Source organism: Tasmannia lanceolata, unplaced genomic scaffold (assembly GCF_043159265.1).
Source record: "Tasmannia lanceolata isolate RefF3 unplaced genomic scaffold, GAP_Taslan_0.1 ptg000015l, whole genome shotgun sequence".
NCBI classification, from domain to species: Eukaryota; Viridiplantae; Streptophyta; class Magnoliopsida; order Canellales; family Winteraceae; genus Tasmannia; species Tasmannia lanceolata.
Window position 1 is genome coordinate 56,728,417 of NW_027518692.1, and position 21,534 is coordinate 56,749,950.

Here is a 21,534-nt window from a genome sequence, read left to right on the forward strand (position 1 = left end):
ACAGCAGCCACCTTGTGAATGAAGACAAAATCTGCTGAAAAGTGAGCCTGTGTGGCTGCTGTCAGAGGCAACACTGCGAAATGTTGTTATTATTATTATTGAAAGTTTTTATATTATTTTTTGATGCACCTTATTATCGAATTTGTTATTATGATTTTTTTGTGAGAAACAAATTATATTTTATGATAAGAAGACGAGGTTTGCTAGCATCCATCGCATCAGGCATTTCATGGAGCATCTGTTGCATGAGGGAGCAGCCACACAGGTTCAGATATTGTCTTATTCATTGAACTCACCTCTACTGTTCTCTCATGCAACAGACGCTCTGCAAAATGCCTTGTGCGATGGACGCTAGCAAATTCCAAGAGGAGATCTTATTACACTAAACAGCATTTTAAATCGTATTTGAAATTTCACACTTGTACTCAATTCTTATGTCTTGATCTCAGTATCAAATGTTCTGACTTTTATATTTCTTTGCTTATCTATGTGTTAGGGAAGCTACTAGTATCTCGGACAGCCATATTTTGATAATGAGACAAAATCATCTTGTCTTATGTTCTTTAAGCAGCTGGTTACAATTCTCAAAACGTAAAGCCTGCTTTCATCAGCCTTTGACAGCTGCTTAAAGTATATAAGACAAGAAGACAAATAGTTATGATGGTTTTTCATGTGTTGAACAAAAGAAATATCAATCTCAATCATTCATCAAGAAGAGAATAATTATTAATTATGATGATTTTCCATGTACTGAGCTCAACAAATCTAGATCCACCCATGTTTTATTGAAAAAAAAGAAAGGGTTTTGTCATATGTTTTAGGGAAATGATACATTTGCCCCTTCTTCTTTCCTGGGCCACCCGTGTATTGTAAAAAGTAGCCATAAATACACTAGAGGGGTTGGCCGGGGAAGGAAAGGAGCAAATATATCACTTCCTTATGTTTTATGAAAGTAAATCATATATTAATTATGAGAAATGATAGAATGAAGGTCGCCCTTGCAAAAATCAGCTTCAAGGGTGCTCTTATTGGTTAAATTTCCGCAAAGTGTGGTGCCGAAAAAGGTGGATGGCGCCAAAAAAAGTGGAAAGCGTGTTGACTTAGAGAAATCAACCAATATGGGTGACCTTGAATCTGATTTTTGCAAGGGCGCCCTTCATTATATCATTCCTCATTAATTATATCATTTATAAAGTACATTTGTAAAAAATCTGGGGTCCATTTAGTTATATTGTCTTTCTTTTGTCATATCTCACCACCGGAGTGATAAATCGACTCCCCATTTGTCTTTCTCTCTCCTCTGGGTTAGAGAGAGAAAGAGGAGAGAGATAGACACATGGGGAGTCGATTTATCACTGCCCTTTGTTTAAGATTACAATAGGATTGACGGACAGCCATAGTTGCGAACAATCCTCTAGATCAATTTTGTGTCCCACGTGCATTTATAATCGAGACCATTAATCTTGCGGATCATCATGAGATAGCCTAAATGGTCCCAATCGCAAGCTGAACGGACTTCCCATCCGTAAGATAAAGGTCTAAAATCATCAGCGGTCTAACTTTATTTGTCATAATACTTAACAGGGCTTGATGGTTCAACAGACTAGATCATCTGATCAAGGTTGGATCAATGGCAATGGGATAGTCTTATGGTTCCTGGATGGATCAACGTGCCCGATCACATCCACGTGGTACACATGCCCCCCCCAAAAGTGGTTGTTAGGTAAGAGCCTAACAGGCACATATTTTTATCACTTTTCTTAGAATTTCTCCATTTCATGATCGGAGAAAAGAAAACCATGCAAGGTGTTTATGAAAAGCTAAGAGGGGTGTAGTAAAAATTCCCCACGTTTATACGAAAGAGGTAGATGGTATCTTCATTTCTTTGTTTTGATCATTTTACTCCTCTTTTAATTAGCTGTTGACAAGCTTTTGGGGAGTTTCAATTGCCTCTCAACAACCATTTAGATATGTGTAATAAAAGCTAAGTGCCAATGCCATTATCAAAAGAAGAGAGGGCATAAATATTCTATCTTTCTTATGAAGAGAAGCATCTCTCTTACATTTCTAGGACGGCAAATTACAAAGAATTTCTAGATTGTGATTTGAGAAAAGTGTTCTGCGCTGCAGCTACAGCCCTGTGGTTTAGTGGCTTATAAAGCCTCTCTTTGGTTCGTATAGCAGTTCCATCTTTGCGGGCTCATAAAAAGTGACGAATGGGAGGCTTTATAAGCTACTAAAGCACACGGAGCTCCCTGCGCACTCGCGCTGCAGCGCAGGAACACTTTCCTCTTTTGATTTACATAAGATGGATCGACCGTGCATGAAAGAGACATCAAAGGATTCAAACTGTTCGTGCAATCCAAAGAGGCCTTCGTTTCACCGAACTACGGCATCACCCACAGTTATATGCACGTAAAGGAGCCAAGTGGAAAGTTAAAACAAACGCCAACTAAAATTGATAGACAAGGCCATTTGAAAGTGTCATCAACTTCGGCATTGGAATTGCTGATTTCCCTTTGTTTTTATAGTAAAAGTTCAGAAGGCCAAATTTGAAAGATCTCAATGAAGGGATTCCTAACACACTAAAATCTCCATATATAATAACACCTTAACTTGGGGTAATAATAGAAGCCAAAAGAACATGAAATCATACAGCTCTGCAACTCTCACTATACTTTCTCTCCTCCTTATCTCAATTCCCTTTACCACTTCAACTTCTATACATAAAACCCTTCACAACTGCCTTTCACTCTATTCTCCATACTTCATTCAAATTTCCAAACTCCTTCACATCCCAAACACCACTTCCTACTCCTCTCTCTTGCAATCTTCTATACAAAATCAAAGGTTTTTATCCCCCAAACACCCAAAAGCTGTTGCCATCATTACACCCACATATGAATCCCAAGTTCAAGCCTCAATCATCTGTTGCAAAAAACATGGCCTTGAGATCAGAGTCCTCAGTGGCGGCCACGACTACGAAGGCCTCTCTTATCTCTCCCAAAACCCATTTGTTATCATCAGTCTCTTCAATATGAGATCAGTCAGAATCAATAAAGAAGATAACACAGCATGGGTTCAGTCTGCTGCAACTCTTGGAGAATTATATTATGGAATTGCAAAAGAGAGCAGTTCACTTGGGTTCCCTGCTGGAATCTGCCCCACAGTTGGCATTGGTGGACACTTTGGAGGAGGCGGGATTGGGACATTGATTAGAAAATATGGTGTCTCTGCAGATCACATAGTTGATGCTTACTTAGTTGATGCCAATGGAAGGATTCTCAATAGAGAGTCCATGGGTGAATCTTTGTTTTGGGCTATTAGAGGAGGAGGAGGGGCAAGTTTTGGTGTCATTTTATCATGGAAAATCAAGTTAGTTCAAGTTCCTAGTACTGTGACTGTTTTCACCATCCACAAGAATTTTGAACAAGGTGCAACCAAGCTTGTGAACAGGTGGCAATATATTGCACCCAAACTCAATGAAAATCTGTTTATTAGAATCATAATGCAAGTTTTGGATGGGGTGAAAAAGGGTGAGAGAACAATCCAAGCTTCATTCAATTCCTTGTTTCTTGGGGGTGCTGAAAAACTCCACCAAGTGATGGAAAATAGTTTTCCTGAATTGGGTTTGGAACCAAAAGATTGTGTGGAAATGAGTTGGATTGAGTCTGTCCTCTATTTTGCAGGATACCCAAATGGAGTATCTGTAGATGTTTTAATGGGTAGGAATCCACCTTATAAGAAGAGCCCTTTTAAGGCTAAATCTGACTTTGTCAAAGAACCCATTTCTGAAAAAGAGTTGGAAGGGATATGGGATATGTTGTTTGAAGAAGACATAGGTTTATTGATCATGGATCCTTTAGGTGGGAGGATGAGTGAGATTTCAGAGTCTGAAATTGCTTTCCCACATAGGAAAGGGAACTTGTATGAAGTGCAATACTTAGTGAAATGGGAAGAGGGAGGGGGTGAGGTGTCTAGAAGGCATATAGATTGGATTAGGAGGTTGTATAAGTACATGGGTCCTTATGTATCTCACTCTCCAAGGACTGCATATATCAATTATAGGGATCTTGATTTGGGCAAGAATGAGGGTGTTAATACAAGCTACTCAAGAGCTAGGGTTTGGGGTAGGAAGTATTTCAAGACTAATTTTTGGAGGTTGGCACTTGTGAAGGGTGAGGTTGATCCAGGTAATTTCTTCAGGGATGAACAGAGCATCCCACCTCTTCTTAAATGGGGAAAGAGAAGAAAAGAGTAACTTTGCTTTGGTTGTAGTGTCCCTCGGAACAAGATGACTTGTATGTAAATATATTTGATACCTTGTAAAAACATATAAGCTGAAGGCCACATGCAGCTTTTTTGTACTACGAAATGATATTTCTACCCACATATGCAGCAATCTCATCCCCTTAATCTTCTTTTTTTTTTTTTTTCTAAACAAATGGCAGATTTGCACTCTTTTTATAGGGCTTTCCCCAGACTTGATTCAAATAGGATCATAAATTGAATTCATGAGCCCAGAGATAGAGACGTTGAGTATAATCTAATAATTGTGGACCCACGTGGAGCTTGCCTTGGGAAGCAGGAGGCAAGGTGTAAATTAACAGGAGACTGCCTGTGAATAAACCCTAATCCTCTCTTTGATTTTCATTGTTATGAATTCATTGAATCATGTGACTAGATCCTTTAGGCCCGCTTGGATGCCGAGAAGATTTTGATTTGGATTGCTCACATTTGCAGCCCTTTTTGCATTGTAATTTGGATAGGATCAAATTCTTGGATTTCTAATTAAGCAGCTCACAGTGAAAACAATTATATTTCTAAAACAATGTGGCAGTTTCCTTCACCCTCTTTGCTCCCCAACCTCTCCCCTCCACTAGGAAGTACCCCCTTCCCTCTCTCTCTCCCTCTACAGGAGCTGCCGGATCTATTCATTTGTACTCAAAACTCAATTCCAAATCCAAATACAAAATGACAGGTATCCAAATGGGCCCTTATTTGATTTGAAAATTTGTTTTAAATCCTCACTAATCCATGAAGAAAATAAAAAACTTTCACTCTGGAATATATAATAAAGAAACAAGTATGGTGAAAGTGTGAAACTACTGCATGGAATCTTGTAAAGTAGAACGCAGTACTCTAGCTACAAAAGCATGAATAGTACACAAGTTATTCTGTAAAAAGAAAATAATAAGAAAACTCCATTGTGTAGGAGACAGTAAGATACAATTCAGAAAGCATTCAAAAGGCGAAATAGAGTGAATTTGTCTACTGGGAGCATTAAGAGTAAAAATCCAGGTTTTAATGCATCATGTTTTCCATTGACATAAAATTCCATAACGGCTTTCATTCTTGGAAGCTTATCCGGATGGTAATTAGCATGAACAATTGCTGGCTTTAGCTTTCTCAGGATATCATCTTTCGTGACAGTCTTGAAGAGGACTTTGCTGTTCATAAATAAATAAAAATCAATAGTTCTCTTGGAAGCATGAACCCTATCATATCCAGGGTGTGAGGGGGGAAAATCTCCTCGTTGAAGACTGCCTGATGCGATGAATGTGGCTCCTGTGAAAGCCAATCTACCACATGATCCAAAAGTTCAGACAACGGGATTGTGGGCGTTAAGTAAAAGAAACCAGAATTGTAAACCCATATCTGCACTGTATGAGCATATCTAGCCCATGGAATCCCTCAAGTGGGAAAGGAAAATAAAATGACGTCCCAAATGAAAAGGAAAGAGTTGGGAAAGTTGCCTTATTTCCACGGTGGTGTGGAAAGGCAAGAAGCCAAAATTAGGAAGATGGTTTTCTTGAAGTGTTTTGGAAACATAAAGGCTATAAAAAGAGATTCGGTTCTCTCGTGGGCTGTGGCAAGTGCGAGAGTCTTCTTGTGAGTCGGCTGCACAAGTAGGATGAGAAAGAACAGAGAGATAGACATAAGACAGAGAAAGAGGAAAGGGAGAAAGAAGAGGGTTTATTCTCTTGGGTTTCTTCTTGGTATCTTCTTGTGGGTCTCCTCTTGGGTTTTCTCTTGTGGGTTTCTCTTGAGTTACTCTCTTGTACGATCTATGTTTGAGAAGCAAGGAAAATGTTGCGGGTTTTGGTTTTGGGTTTAACCCATTGTAATCCTTGTATATTGTTTTTCTCATAGTGGAAGATGTGTTTCTTGCCCGTGTAGGCTTGGTCGAACCATGTAAGATCTCGGTGTTCATCTTGTGGCTTGTTTGTTTGTTATTTTTCTTTTCCCTTTAATCTGTGCACGATCGGATTGGATTGCCCGACGGATTTTCTCAACAAGTGGTATCAGAGCTGTGGTAGAGCGATCGTCGAGGCCAGGCAGAGTGATCGTGGTGTTGTGGTTCGATTGCGATTAGAGCGATTTTTGGGAGTAGAAAGGTTGTCCAAGAAAGATTCTCGTTCGAGGTGGAGAGCTACACCGTGAAGTGCGGAGTAATCTGAGATGCCGGTAAAATCAAGTTCTACTCAGTTCAACATCGACAGATTTGATGGAAATGACAGTTTTACCCTATGACAGATGAGACTGAAGGACATCCTAGTTCAATAGGGACTAGCTAAGGCGTTGAATGTAAGGATGGGAAGCCGGTGAAGTTAACGGATGCCGAGTGGGAAGACATTGAGTCGAAGGCGGTCAGTACGATTCGGCTATGTTTAGCAGATAGTATTATGTTGAACATTATGGAAGAAGAAGATGAGCCTAAATTATGGGATAAGTTGGAAAAGCTTTATATGTCAAAAAGCTTGGCCAACCTATTGTATCTGAAGCGGCAATTGTACGGGCTGAAGATGCAAGAAGGCGGGGATCATCTAGAACAAATTACGGTGTTCAACGGACTTGTGGATCGACTCCACAAGGTTGACGAAAAGTTGAAGGAAGAAGACAAGGCCCTTTTGCTTCTTACTTCTCTTCCTGATTCGTATGACAACCTAGTGACAACTTTACCGTATGGCAAAGATACGATAAAGTTAGAGGAAGTCACGGCGTCGCTCTTATCGAATGAGATGCAGAAGAAACATGTTCTTGGTGGAAGTGAAGATCATGGGTTGGTTGTTCATGGTGGGAATCAAAGAGGAAGGTCGTCTGACATGGGATCATGAAAAGGTAGGTCAAGATCCAGGGTCGGCGGAAAGGGCGTGCAATGTTATCATTACAAGGAATATGGCCACATAAAGCGAGATCGTCCAAAGCAAGTTGATCAGGCAGACAATAGTTCTATGAATATTGTGGTGGCGGTAACGGATGTACAGAGCGAAGAGTTTGGAGATGTTCTCACAGTCTCTACAGGTAATCACATTTCTCCTCATGATGAGTGGATTTTAGATTCATGGTGCTCTGTTCATGTATGCTCGGGGAGGAAATATTTTGATACGTTCTAGGAGACAAGGGTGGGCGTATTGTCCTTGGGTAACGGGTCTACTTGTGACGTCACGGGAGTTGGGACGGTGAAGATCACGAGTGGTTCGTACTTTGGGTGGTGTGGCATATGTCCCAAAGATGCCAAGGAATTTAGTGTCACTTGGCCGGTTGGACTCCAGGGGTTGCAGGCATTCGGCTGCAGGTAGAGCCATGAAAATAACGCGCGTCTGTATGGTTTTGATAAAAGGAGAGAAGTGTGGCAGATTATATCGTCTGGTCGGGGACACAGTGACTAGTGTTCCTAAGATCTTGATGGCTAGTTGGAAACATGGTAATCGTGTTCGCGCATGTAGGGTCTCTTTCGCAGTTAGAGCAGAGACAGATTTCCAGATTGCAGACGATGGTGAGAAGATGATGGTACCTGCGTTGGGGAGGATGGATCGAGATCCCTCCCCAAGGTTAACTGGGTGAGTCAACGGGTTGACAGGTACACATGTGGATTGGCCGTGTTGATCGAATCGGGAGGAGTCAGAACCAAGGTGATTCGAAGGTGTGTAGCTGGTGCTTCAGAAGGCCAATGGTGGTTTCATGGCGATAGTGGACCGGTGACGACGTCAGCGGAAAATCTTCAGGTGGCTGGAAAATAAGCCAAATGTGGAGATTGTTGAGAAAGTTTCCTTATTTCCACAGTGGTGAGGGAAGGCAAGAAGACAAAATTAGGAAGATGGTTTTCTTGAGGTGTTTTAGAAACATAAAGGCTATAAAAATAGATTCAGTTCTCTTATGGGCTGTGGCATGTGCGAGAGTCTTCTTATATGTGTCAGCTGCACAAGTAGGAAGAGAAAGAAGAGAGAGAGAAAGAGAGAAGGGACAGAAAGAGGAAAGGGAGAGAGAAGAGGGTTTATTCTCTTGGGTTTCTTCTTGGTATCTTCTTGTGGGTCTCCTCTTGGTCTTTTTCTTGGGTTTTCTCATGTGGGTTTCTCTTGGGTTACTCTCTTGTACGGTCTTGGTTTGAGAAGCAATGAAAGGGTTGCGGGTTTTGGGTTTGGGTTTAATCAATTGTAATCCTTGTATATTGTTTTTGTCATAGTAGAAGATCGTGTTTCTTGCCCGTGGAGTAGGCTTAGCTGAACCACGTAAAATTTCGGTGTTCATCTTGTGGCTTGTTTGTTTGTTATTTTTCTTTTCCATTTAAATTGTGCACAATCGGATCGGATTACCCGGCGGATTTTCTCAACAAGCCTGTGATAAGGGTGTTTTGTTGCCGGAAAACTATAAAGAAAGGAAAATGAAAATACAATGTTGGGGAAATATAGGCTGAAGTGTGAATGGATTTGGAAATGGTGGTGATGTGAAGAATAAAATATAATAATAATAATAAATTTAAGGGCAAGGCGCACCTCTTAGGTTATTGTCTTTAAGATAGTAGATTCCTCCACAATCGGATGATATCTGAAAATAAATATGAGGTGGCTCTTGGAATCTCTACCCCCAGGATACAATGCCCAACACATTCATGTGAATCAACGGTTGCAATCGTCAAAATCACAATAAATCAAGCGCCTAAAAATAAGTGAAAATAAATAATACAACTATAGAACAAGTAAAAAAAAAACTCTTGAAAGTGAGAGAATGGAAGAAAATGATCCATGTAGACGAATCCAACTAGTGTCAGGATTAGACTTAATCAATTTGAGCCGGGTAGATTCTTTCACCTTCTTCATGAAAATTTTCTAAAGGATTCATTAGCTGACCCCAACTAGTTTGGGAAAGAGGCTTAGTTGAGTTGAGTTGGAAATGGAAGGGGTATTTTTAACTATCTTTCCTCTTATTTTTCATGATTTAGCCTACTCTATCTATAGAGTTGGAAGGATTCCATCCCCACCAATTTTTCTCGTAACTTTTCATGGATGTGTCTTTTAGGACACCATCTAATAGATGAGTCTTTTCAAGACACAATCCTTACTCTCCATTTTATTCAATGGCTCCCTTCTATCCAGTGGATACGACTTCATGTTTTTTGTCTCTCCTAATCACTAACTACCAGTCACCAACTACCTTGTGCTGTCTCTTCATATATTTATAATTTATTCTTTTCAAAGTTTGAAAGGAGAGGTAGTCGGTAGGTATTTGGTAGTTATAGTTGCTGGCAGCATCATTCTCAACCATTGGATTAGGTAATGCTCTTGAGACTTGAACCCATGACCTTTTAAATATAGAAAACCAAAATACTTACCAATATACCCAAATATCATCTCATGTGAAATCAAGGAAAATTATTAATTTTAAAATGAATTTTGAAAATACCCCAACATACAAAACTGTAGCGTTCAGCTGGCTAGAAAGTTACTGGTAAGTATACAAAATCCACTGAATGAGTTTTACAAGCACACTATATCAACATTTGAAAGAAGAATGCTATAACGAAGCTGTAAAAATTCCCTCAAAACACACAACTTCAACCTTGAAATGGCATAGCTACTGTCAGTCCTCACGACAGAATCGACACCTTCATAACACTGTTGGTCGGGGTCATTCACTAGAAAAAGCTAAACTGTTGATTTTTGTAATGCTTTATCTTACGAGGAAGATGTTCTTTAGCATGCAACCAAGACCACACGGGCAATCATATGATATGTCTGCATGATTAATGGCCTTACTAGTTTATACATATCCCCACGTGCCCCCCTAGAATTGATCGTCACCATTCATCCAGAGTGCTTAGGGAAGTGATATATTCACCCACTTGGCCCCGGAATCAGGATTGTTTTTATCTACACCCCCCTGGAATCCATGTGACAAATATCTCCGATATTTTCAAAATATCGTGATTTTATTGTGACATTTTGATAAAACGACAAAATCCCAATATTTAAAAAATACAGTGATATTTCCATTTTTATAATAAAATATTACAATAATATCACGATATTATCTCGATATTTTTATTTTTATTTTTTCTTAAATTTTATATGTTTATATATTTTTTAAATAATTTTATGTTTACTGTTTTTCCCTTTATAAACCCAAAAAACAATTAAAAAAAATAATGTATCCCGAGATTTTTCCTTGACGAGAAATTCCAGAGAACGATATTTGCGACATAGCTTGTAATTAAACTTTTTCCTCTCTCCTTCCGTCTCCCATTCTCTCTAACTACAATTTTTTGAGAATGGGGATAACCAGCTAAGGAAGATAATATTTGGGTGGCTAAAGCACAAATTTTCATGAGACTTTATATGCTGTGTGCACGTGGAACCTTAGTATATTTTTAAAAAAGTACTGTGCCCATTCCATAGGATGATCCAAATGTTCATTTGTTGGGCCATGATGTAAATAGGATGCATCTCATAAATCATCTCCATAAGATCCTAACCCTCCGATCTACATTGGGATTGCCCGTTAAAGAAACCTCTATGCATAAGAAGAGGGTTAGAATCATTTATCCACAAGAACCACAAGTCAAAAGCGCTCTCCTGAAGCCGAGGGCGCACTAGAGCCAGAAGAAAAGCCAAAGCCAAGGAGCCCTAGCACTCGTAGATGATTTATGTGGTGCCCCCTATTTACTTTGTAACCCAACAAATGAATAGTTTGGATCATCCTATCACATGGACCCAATTGTACCTTTTGAAAAATATCAAATGCTCGTACAACATAACAGAACATGAGGTGTAAATACTGGGTCCCACTTAGGGTTGGCAAAATTGGCCGAACCAAACCAAAAATTCGGTTTCGGCTTAAACCAAACCGATTCAAATTTCGGTTCTATAGAACACCGCTGGAATATCAAGGGGTACGCCAGCGGAAATAGTGTGTAAGCGGAAATAGAGTGTACACCGGCGGAAATAATGAGTACGCCAGGGGAATCTCATACATAGAGGCGGTATTATTAGAAGATAGCCACCGTTCTATATAGATGTTCACGTGTTGTTGATATGACCGTCTATGCATATTGGCGACGACCAAGATTTAAAAGAACCCAAGGGACTCTGGATTCAAAGAAAGATTTCAAATCCAAACCAAACAGGCTGTGTATCCATCCGTCTCTAGTTATTTCCAACGGTCAAGATAGAAATAAACCCGAGGTTATGTCGGTTCGAATACACATTCATCAGACGAACCAAAAGAAGCGCGCCATTTAATGGGAAGTAATGAAAAAAAGGAGATTACTCTTGATGTCAGAAGGGCAAGGGCATCTGGGTATTTTTCCCACTCCTTTTTTTTAAATCACGCGTGTTTAATTCTCTGTTTTAAAAGTACCCGAAATCCTTAATTGCTCGAAACTATGGCAGAGATTCCGTACTTTTCTACCTAATCAAAACATGAAGTGTAAAGGTGTGGGCCCAATCTATCAACCATTCTATGTCTCCTCTCCGCGGACAAAATTCATAGCTGCGGCCCTGCGAGGGAATAAAAAGGGCCGAGTAAGGCGAATCCCAAACCTAACAAATTGACGAGTTAAATAAAATAGAGCGCGAGGAAGATCCGTGAACACAAGAGGAAGAACAAAAACAGAAAAAGAAAATCTCTCTCTCTCTCTCTCTCTCTCTCTCTCTCTCTCATAGATGGACTTGGATCGCCCCAACGTGGAGGAGTATCTGACCGAATCAATACAAGAATCTCACGAGAATCTCATCCTGTACGTTCTCTATATTTCTTGCATTTTTTTCATCTCTTTCATTACTTAGAATTTTAGCCAGAAGATTTGCTTCTTTTTCTTCTCAAATCGAAGATCATCTCACCGAATCATCTCAACAACCTCACGAGAATCTCACCCTGTGCGTTCTGTTTAGTTCTCGCATTCTCTCATCTTTTTTTCCTCATATTTAGAATTTTAGGGTTACGATTTGCTTATTCTTCTTATCTGCTCATAAATCTGTAACCCTGATTTTTGTGATTTAGGCGCGATTTGATTGATATTTCCCCTGTGTTAACGGAGGCAGCAGGTGCCATTATCGATGTAAGTCTCTGATGCTTACTTAAGGTTAGGGCTTGTTTGGCCACGTTGAAAAAAAAATCATAGAATTTTGATTCGCCAAATGAAAGCCCTAATCTTCTCTTCTGTATTTTTTTTTTCTTTTCCGAATGATAGTTTTGATATAATTGTCGCTGCATATTTAAATGAAATTAAAAAGAACTGATACAAAGTTGAATTTAAAGCCAAAATTGTGTAAGAAGTTGAAAATAATCAGAAAAATCACGAAATGAATGACTAGAAAGAGAAAATCGGACTCTTACGAGTAAATGATGATCAGTAATAAAGTTCCATGATTTTTTTATGGTTGCCAAACATGATACTTTCCTTCCTTCTTTTTTTCTTTTTTTTTGATTGGTTGCTATTTTTCATTTTTCCTTATACTTTCCGTTTAAATAGAAATATTACTGAGACTAAATTCTCATACTATTGTTTTTAGAAAATTATTTAGGTTAAATTGGGGTTAGAGATTCATTATAGTAGTCAGAGAAGTGTGTGTTGAATATTTTGAGGAAATGAATATTTAGATCTTATAAATTTCAATTATGTAAGAAAAAAACCTCTGACTGTGCTTTCTTTGATTAATAATAAACTCTGTCATCAGTTGGACATTGAAATTCAAGAATTTAAGGTAGTCGATTAACTGCCCCTTCTTTGTGTGTTTGATATTCTGTTCCTGATTTTTTCAGTTTTGATACAAGAGTAACTGAATGCATATTGTTCCATGGATCCTTATTATTTGTTAAAAGGTGATTTTCTGGATCGAAATTATCGGATGCTACGAGTGTTGAAGACGTATTTATCGCAACATAATTCGGACGATGACCAAATGATTTACATTACCAGGATAACATTAGCCGGTTTGAATTAGAGTGGTTGCTAACACTGAATCAGAAACGACGCATAATGGGAAAACCATCAGTTATTCGTTGGATTGATATGAGAGATCAATTTTTGGAAAAGTCGCTCTAAAGACTTTTCTGAAATGTAAAATACTACGAACTTGAAAGATTCGAGAGGAGAAAGCCAAGAATGCTGAAGCTCGTGCAATGAAACCAAGGAAGCAGGATTCGTTCCCTGGGGAATCATGATTCCTCGGAACGCTGATCCGATTCGGGAATCGGTTTGAATCTCCGAAAATTGGGAATCGGGGTTCGGATTCGTCGGAACCCCGATTCCCAATTTTGGGAACCCTGATTCCCAATTTATGAGAACCTCGATTTCTAATTTTTAGAACCGTGATTCCCAGGCGAATCCCAACTCTCCAGCAACTCCCGGCGAATCCCCGACGACTCTCCGGCAAACCCACGATTCCCGCTCCAAACCATCCTCGGAGCCTTCGATTCCTGCTTTCGAATCCCAAATTGAATCCCGCTTTCGATTCCCGCCCTGGCAACCTTGAATGAAACTATTTGCTTGTCTAAGGATATAAAAGACTTGACGGATATACATGGCCAAAGAAGCATAGAAGAGGCAATTATCTTCATTCATCCAGATCCAAGCTTGTATGAGAGGATTGGCAACGCGACAATCACTCGACTCAAATAAACAAAAAAGAGCCACTGATGATCCAATGACAATTATGAGGGGAGATTCTAGATGAAACACTCACCGTCATGCCAATCATTATATTCGACGGAGTCAAATCTTTTCAAGCAGGGGAATATTATGAGGACCATCCCATATTCTAAATCTTAAGTTGGACCATATTCTAATTCTTAAGTGTCCTTTAGGTGTCTTTTAAGTCCCTTAAGTTATAGGATGGCCACCATAGTCTTTTTCCACCAATATCATTTGATTTTTTAAGTTGTAGATGCTTAAAATGGGGCCACATGTTTATGAAGAAAATATTAAGTGATAGGGGCATTCAATTCGTTTATATTTAATCACTTAAGTTGTTAAGTGAATACAATGGCTCCCACTGTAGCACAAAAGAGTCCTTGTATTTATGGGGCTTAAATTATGTTGTTTTCACAATGAGTTAGGAGTCAGAGTGGGTTTGAAGAGTCCTAGTTTACTTGTAATAGGAAAAGTCCATGCAATGGTTTTATTTCAATGATGACATAGTAGTTAAAATATTATAGGACCAGAAGTTGTTTTGCAACAAGGATTAGGTGTTTTTTTTTTTTCAATTTTTAGGTGGCTTGCATGGCCTTTAAATATGAAAGACCTATTTGCTCTGAAAATAGTTGAATATGAATGAAGATTGATGCTTTCTTATATTGAGGGGGATGTCTAAAGTATGACACTTCATATTAGGTCAATTTTCTATCCCTAAACTCTTTTCTTTCTTTCTTCCCCTCACCCACCCACACAACGGTTGGGTTCATAAGTTGTCTCTTTCTACACCTCTCTCTCACCCTCCCATGGTTGGGTTAATAAATCGCTCCCTTCTAACCTGATCTTTCCCCTTTTATTGATTTTGATCTCTTTCTTCATCTTTATCTTGATCCTTTTATTGATCTTGATTTCTTTATTGATCTCGATTCCATTCGTGTTCCCTTTCTTTCTTTCTACTTTCTTTCTTTCTCTTTCCATAAAAGATGCAAACCCAGATTCAAGAGGTATGGAAACATATGCAAATGATGGACATTTTAAGATGAAATTTTAGGAAGTGCTAGAATAAGCACAAATAGAAACTTAAAAACAATCGCATAAGCAAAAAAAACCCATAATGGTTTAACAATATCAAACATCTAGTGACATGCGTTGTCACGTATGTCTGATAATTTAGTACATACCAGATTTCACATGTAATTCATATAAATATTCATACACATTGCATACACCACATTTCGCATGATATTCTTATAAATATAATTGTGTGATACATAATGGTATAATATAACCCTAATATACTTATGATTTTTGTATTGGTGTTCATTTCAATTTCAGCATGCGTTTCGATGGGGATGGAAACGGAAACACATCAGTTGTTTTGTGTTGGTTTCGGTGAAAATTTGAAACCATGGAAGAATGTTTGGCAAGGGTACACATAGATAGACCGCTCTTTCAGGAATATGACCAGTTTGCTTGGTTGAGCTTCTTTGTATTTTGTCTTTTATGCGGTTAGACCAATAACAATAAGATTCATGTTGCAACATGTTATCTTCCGTCTTTACCTTCATTTAGATTTATCATTCACATTTCTTCATTGATATGAATTCATGGTTCCTTTGTTTAATCTTGACATGCTAGTGTTGTTTTATGTTACTCCTTTGAACATGTCCCTAATTGCTATGTTTTGTGTCTATTGAAAATGTATTGATTATGACATCCCAATTACTTGAGGTTGTTGCTTATTCCTCATTATGTCATAAACTACATTAACAGGACTCATTCACTCGTTGCTTCAAGTCAATTCCTCCAGAGCCTTGGAACTGGAATGTTTATTTGTTTCCTCTATGGTGCTTAGGGGTAGTAGTTAGATATGGGATTCTTTTTCCAGCAAGGTGAGTACCTGTCTGTGTTGAGCTGAATTCCTATCGTTTCCTTGTTTTATGAATTTTACAAGTTCTGTTGAATTGAAGAATATCAAATTTGTAAATTGTATTTGTATTTTAGAATCTTTTCATCTTTACGTTCGCGCATTACTTGTTTCTCGCGCCCAAGACTGTTCCTATCCTTTCCTCGTTTTATGGTTGTTGCAAATTCTGTTGAATTGATGAATATCTAATTTGAACCCTTAAATTGTGTGTGTGTGTGTGTGTTTTTACAGTTAATAGTTGATAGTTGATTGTGAACATAACAGAATTTGATAGTTGACTTGACTCATAAAAATGATCACTTAGCATCATTAAAATCTAATTAACTTTATCTATTTCATAGTTCAGCTCACCTGTTGGTGTCAGCATGTGTTGAATCACTAAGGGTCTACCTAGTGTAGCTCTCGACTCTCCCTTATAAATTAAATATACTGATGTTAGAGGCATGCTTTTGGTATGATGCTAGAGGCTGTTGAGAGAGGACATCTTTGACCTTTCTCTAATAGAGTTGGTATGTGACTTGTTTGGAGCTCTGTCATCTTTTCCCTCCACGTGCCTTCTTTTTTACCATTTTTTGGCTTTAAATAATTTGCGCAATTGAAAAGAAAAGAAGAGTTATATAGGATGCCCATTCCAAAATTTTGGTCTCGCATGATTATTTGGTTTAAGAGCCCAGTGTGTGATCCTTTCTTGCTTTGGTTCTTGAAGTATTTAAAGAAGAATGATGCTGCTATTTCTGATCTGGAGGCTCCTTCCTATGTGGGTGAGTTACTTTTAATGGATATTCATGTTGTAGCTTTCACTAGATATTATACTTGATGAAGTACAAGACTTGTATTGAGCCCATCTATTTCATGCTCTCATATGCGAGAAATCCTTTTCTTTCCATTATTCCTTTGATTGAGGTTTCCATCTAGGACTTAAGTTGACAATTTCCCGACCCCTAATCCTCTCATGACTCTTGTCAATAAACCTCGCAACACGCCATGACACCATGCAACCCCTTCCATGATATAACATTTGATGAATTACCCTCAATCTCCAATCACCCATCCATGTGACCCCTTCACGCATGATCTATCATTTGATGAATTACCGTCAATCTACTACTATCTCCCATCCATCTTTGTCATCAAAATAAGAATACCCTAATGCATGATTCTGATCTTCGCCTCAGGTAAGTCTGCATAGTCAATCAGCTTGAAGAAGGAATGGATGACATGAACATCGCTATCGCGAAAAACTCCACCAATGCCAACTGAATCGTGGCTGCTATGAGACCAACCGTGGAGAAAGTCGCCACCTCTTCCCGTAGTGACAGTCTTCCAGTTTCTAAAGGTCCGATCCAAGTAGTAACCCCATAATTCTTTCCTAGTAATCGTTCATGCAGCCACATTGAAATTAATCCTCCAAGCGATCCATCTGAATGTGTTGCTCTTTCCATTGAAGGTATACGAGTTCCTTTCACCCCAAATCTCTCACATAAAAGCAAAGGAACAATCTTCCATAGAATCAAGCCCAAGTCCTAATCTTCCCACTCGCCAACTTTCCATGAAGTCCGTGATTGAGTTAGAGATAGCCCACTTAATGTCAAACCATTTGAATACCATGCACTGAATTTCCAAAGCCATTTTGCAATGAAGAAATAGTGGTCAATGGACTCCTCTTTCGTGCATTTAGCACACATGTTTGACAGCTAGAATTTTTGCCTCTTGAGTTGATCCAACTTGTTAATCATTTTGAGCATCACTGCCCTACAAAAAGGCTTGAATCCTTGTAGGGACCGAGACCAGCCATACTTCGCTCCAAGGAAATGAGATTGTCCCGGGAGTGGTGAGTTGTCTGTATAGATCTGGCAGAAACCTTTAGGATTAGGGACCCTGACTCTGCAATCAAACTTTACCTAAGATACAAAACAGTTTTCCAAAATGCAAAGAAGGTTGACCAGACAATCAAATTCAGTCTTTTAGGTTCTTCAAGAAAACCCATCGTCACACTACCAACCCCCCCCCAACACACACACACACACCAAATTCACCCACTCCCTCTCATAACAATTGAAGATGCTCGCACTCTCCTACAAAGACTTTTCCTAACAAAACATCGTTCCAAAACCCTACCCTCTTTCCCACCCCTATCCTAAATCTAATACCTTGGGAAAAAAGGTGCAGAAATAGAAACAATAGACTTCCAAGCTGGCGAACCTCGACCTCTAACTAGACTATTAACATGGAAAATACATGAGGCCTTCATATATACAGGTAAAATAACATGGAAAATTAAATCCCTAAAAACTAAAAATATGGAAATAAAAATCTGAAAAACTAAATAACATGGAAATAAATATCCTAAAAGTCCAATTGGGCAAAATATGCCTCTTGTTGGGCCTACAATCCGCATCACTCTTACTTCCAACCCTGCCATGGGTTTAATTTCATCTCTGTCCGCCTCCTTGACCAATCTAGTCTCCTTCCAATGATCCTAACATCCTCTGAAACAGTTCTCTCGGCTTTGATATTAAAAGCCCAGATGGAAGAGCGAATTCGTACTTGATATGTCGTCCGTATCTGAGGAATCATGTCTGTTGCACTGGTTTGTTGACTTATATTCATCATCACTATGACTAGGCGTTGCATTTCTTCCCTGAGCTTTGCCTCCGATCTAAGTCCTCCGTCTGTTCCCAATCCATCTTTTGAATCTCTTTGTTCAGCAAGGATTTTAATCCTGATGATGCGTGCCTTCTTCTGTGCAATAATTCCTCTAAGATTGATCTCTACTAAATTGCCGTCGACACCTCTTTCAATTGGCAACTTATCTGCGATGCTGCCGAAGGACAAGGCTCTTAACTTGATCGCACTGATTCTTGAATTGCATTAAAGTTTTGAAGGCTGAGAGAGTACATTTCCCTCCAACATTTGTCATCGCCTCCTGTCCAGATGTCCCACAACTGACTGTCTTCACTGAAAACTTCGCTACCTCATTCAAATTTGAATTTTGGATCTCTGAGTCATCCCTAAAAGGATTTAAGTTTAGCTTCTTCGTCCACCTACTTTTATCCACTAGGTCGTTTTTCTTAGAACCCATATTCTTATGAGATGATTCATCCCTAATCTTTGCCACATCAACCTAGGGACCTGTCCTTTGCGGTCCTCTGGACACATCCCTGTTGCTGACTAGGATTGGTGTTGATTGGGCCTGCAGAACTAAAGCTGCCCCCCTGACAGATCTGGTTTCTCCTGATTTGGCAGTGGCACCTTTCGTCGCGCCACTTTTGCCATGGAATCTGACTATTTCCATGTTACTGCAGGAAACCCCTCATCCTCAAGTCTTAACCATCTCATCTTCTCCACTTCGAGTTGAATCTGAGAAGGCAAAGTAACTCCCTCTGAGGTTCGAATATGCCCCTAGCATATTCCTACATCTCCAATCTTTCCAATGAAGGATCCACCTCAATCACCTCGCCCACCACTTCTCCCAACTGACCAATGGTTTCGCCGCCACAAGCGTGAAGTGGTATATTATACAGACAAATACAGGCGTCGCTGCAGCTACTGATGTTTCAGCTTCCAGCGAATAAGACCCCAGAAAAGGCTCAGCCCTCCTCTCTCCTCAATGCCTAGCGGCCCAAACGTCCTTTTCAATTCGAAAAGCAGTAGGAAAAAAATGTCTTCTACTTTCTTAACATCCACAAGCACTTGTTCCTTCAAAGTAGCCCAGATAGCATAGCTGAGAATCCCTCTTTGAGCATGGCCACAAGACACTTTTGTTTAAAAAAAAAAAATGACTGTTTCTTTCCAACTCTTCATCCACTGCCACCGAATTTTGCAAGGGACAACAATCCGTATTCCCCTGCTACCACATTTGGTGTCTCCAGCAGCAGAATGTAACTTCTTTGTTCTTGGCTGGATAGCACTTGCAACAAAATCTCCACCATCGGAAATTAACGTAGTGGCACCAACTACATTTCCAGTTCGGTAATTGGGCCATTTCCATCATCCAGATTCTCCCTTGGACTTCTCCTCGTCTTATCTTCTTTGTCCAATCCTCTGCCTCCACTTGCGTCCCTGAAGAAGTTTCTTGCCCATGTGGCCAGCAACGAACACAACCCCAACTTCTGGAATAGGAAGTTCATAAGGTCCCAATCGCTGCATTTCCATTCTCCGTCCCACCATCCATTCAGAGCAGAAAACTTGGTGTTGACCTTGGTTTTCTGCGACCTTCTTCCCATCCTCGGCATTTCTCTTGTTGATCATTGGTTTTCTTCAATATCCTCTTGTTTAGTCGAGCTTGTACTTGTCCTAACTAGATTTTGAAAATATGAAGGAAGTGGTAACTTGGGTGGTTGATTGAGCCAAATCAGGAGTTGGTTAATGTTGAACTTAGATTGATACATCATGGCAGAATGGGACCAATCATTTTGGTTATGTTTTTAGAAGTCATTTGTTTGGTGAGTGTTTTATATGTTTTGGAATAGGGTGTAACATGTACCATGGGTGCTAGAGGCTATGTCCTACGACACCCGTTTCTTTTGTTGTTATTTTTTGTACAATGCCTCATTTTCATTAAGTAAAGATTTATTCTTGAAATTTAGTGTTATTAGGCCATCTTTCATGGAATTTGTTATTGACTGTCAAACAAATCCTTGATATCGAGGTATAATTGGACTCCTTTTTGCTCATGGACTTCTCTTGCTTTTTTATGTCAAATAAATTATTATATTGAAATCCCAATTAGGCATCCCGAGAGAGAGAGAGAGAGAGAGAGAGAGAGAGGATTGGGTTTATAAAAACTTTTGCCCTTTTAATTTTCAAAAAAAAAAAAAAAAAACTTTTGCCCTTTCAAAAGATTGATTCATTAAACTCAAAGAACAAAACAAGCAATGGACGGGGAAGATAAATCAAATGCACAAATAAATGAGAGAGAGAGAGAGAGGAAAGCGTGCATCGAGATTTATAGTGGTTCGATCTTAAACTCAAGACTTACTCCACTCCACCAAGACTTCTTGATGGCTTCACTAACCCAATCTTCTTAAAGGTGAAGATTAAACCTAATACAAGGTGGCGCCACGCTTCATCACTTGTCGACAGAGAAGGCTACGTGTCTCCCAACACTCGCCTCTGGAGATGGTACGCGTCTCCAAACACTTGCCAATTATAACTTGTTGATTCAAGAAAGAAAGAAACAAAATGCCTTTGAAGGCTACAATCAAAGATAGAAGATGTACAAATTTGATCCCTAGATTCAATCTTTTTCAAAGATTACAAAAGAGGCTTCAAGGAGGTTTTCCAACTCAAAATATATTCCAAGTGGGCTTTGGAGTGTTAGAATTAAGTTCTAAGGGTTGGAGAACCCTTCTATAGACAAAAGAACCAATGGGCGCCCAATGTTACACTCGGTTGACTATCCTTGCCTCGGTCGACTAACATGGTCTACTATCCAGGAGTTGGTCGACTATTCAGTGATTTTCCAGATTTTGCCCGGTTTGCATAGTTAGCTTGTAAAATTCATATCTTCTTCGTTTCTTATCAGATTTCAACGTTCTTGTGCTCTACGGATATGAGGAGTGCTATCTATTAAAAGTATTTTAAAAAATATTTGAAATTATCTGGATCGTTTATCTATAGGATAATGGTATATGGCCAACCAAGCAATTGCCAATTTGATGCTTTCTCACATTTAAGCTCACTTTATCACTTG

General features: G+C 39.2%; 2 protein-coding genes across 2 annotated transcripts in view; both read left to right on the plus strand.

Annotated features, from left to right (window-relative positions):
- Positions 1–2,644: 2,644 nt before the first annotated feature.
- Positions 2,645–4,380, plus strand: LOC143892589 (tetrahydroberberine oxidase-like). Its single transcript, XM_077397317.1, has one exon. The coding sequence runs from the start codon at positions 2,645–2,647 to the stop codon at positions 4,259–4,261; it is 1,617 nt and encodes a 538-aa protein (XP_077253432.1). The 3' UTR covers positions 4,262–4,380.
- A 7,383-nt stretch (positions 4,381–11,763) lies between these two features.
- Positions 11,764–21,534, plus strand: part of LOC143892590 (glycerol-3-phosphate acyltransferase 9-like) — a 30,596-nt gene continuing 20,825 nt past the window's right edge. Inside the window, exons 1-3 of the mRNA XM_077397318.1 lie at positions 11,764–12,016; positions 12,280–12,337; positions 15,686–15,804. Coding sequence (XP_077253433.1) covers positions 11,943–12,016; positions 12,280–12,337; positions 15,686–15,804 — 251 coding nt within the window. The 5' untranslated portion in view covers positions 11,764–11,942. The remainder of the gene's footprint in view (positions 12,017–12,279; positions 12,338–15,685; positions 15,805–21,534) is intronic.

What these genes read in the sequence shown, in the direction of transcription:
- LOC143892589 (XM_077397317.1), top strand. Translation starts at nt 2,645, where the DNA reads ATGAAATCATACAGCTCTGCAACTCTCACTATACTTTCTCTCCTCCTT.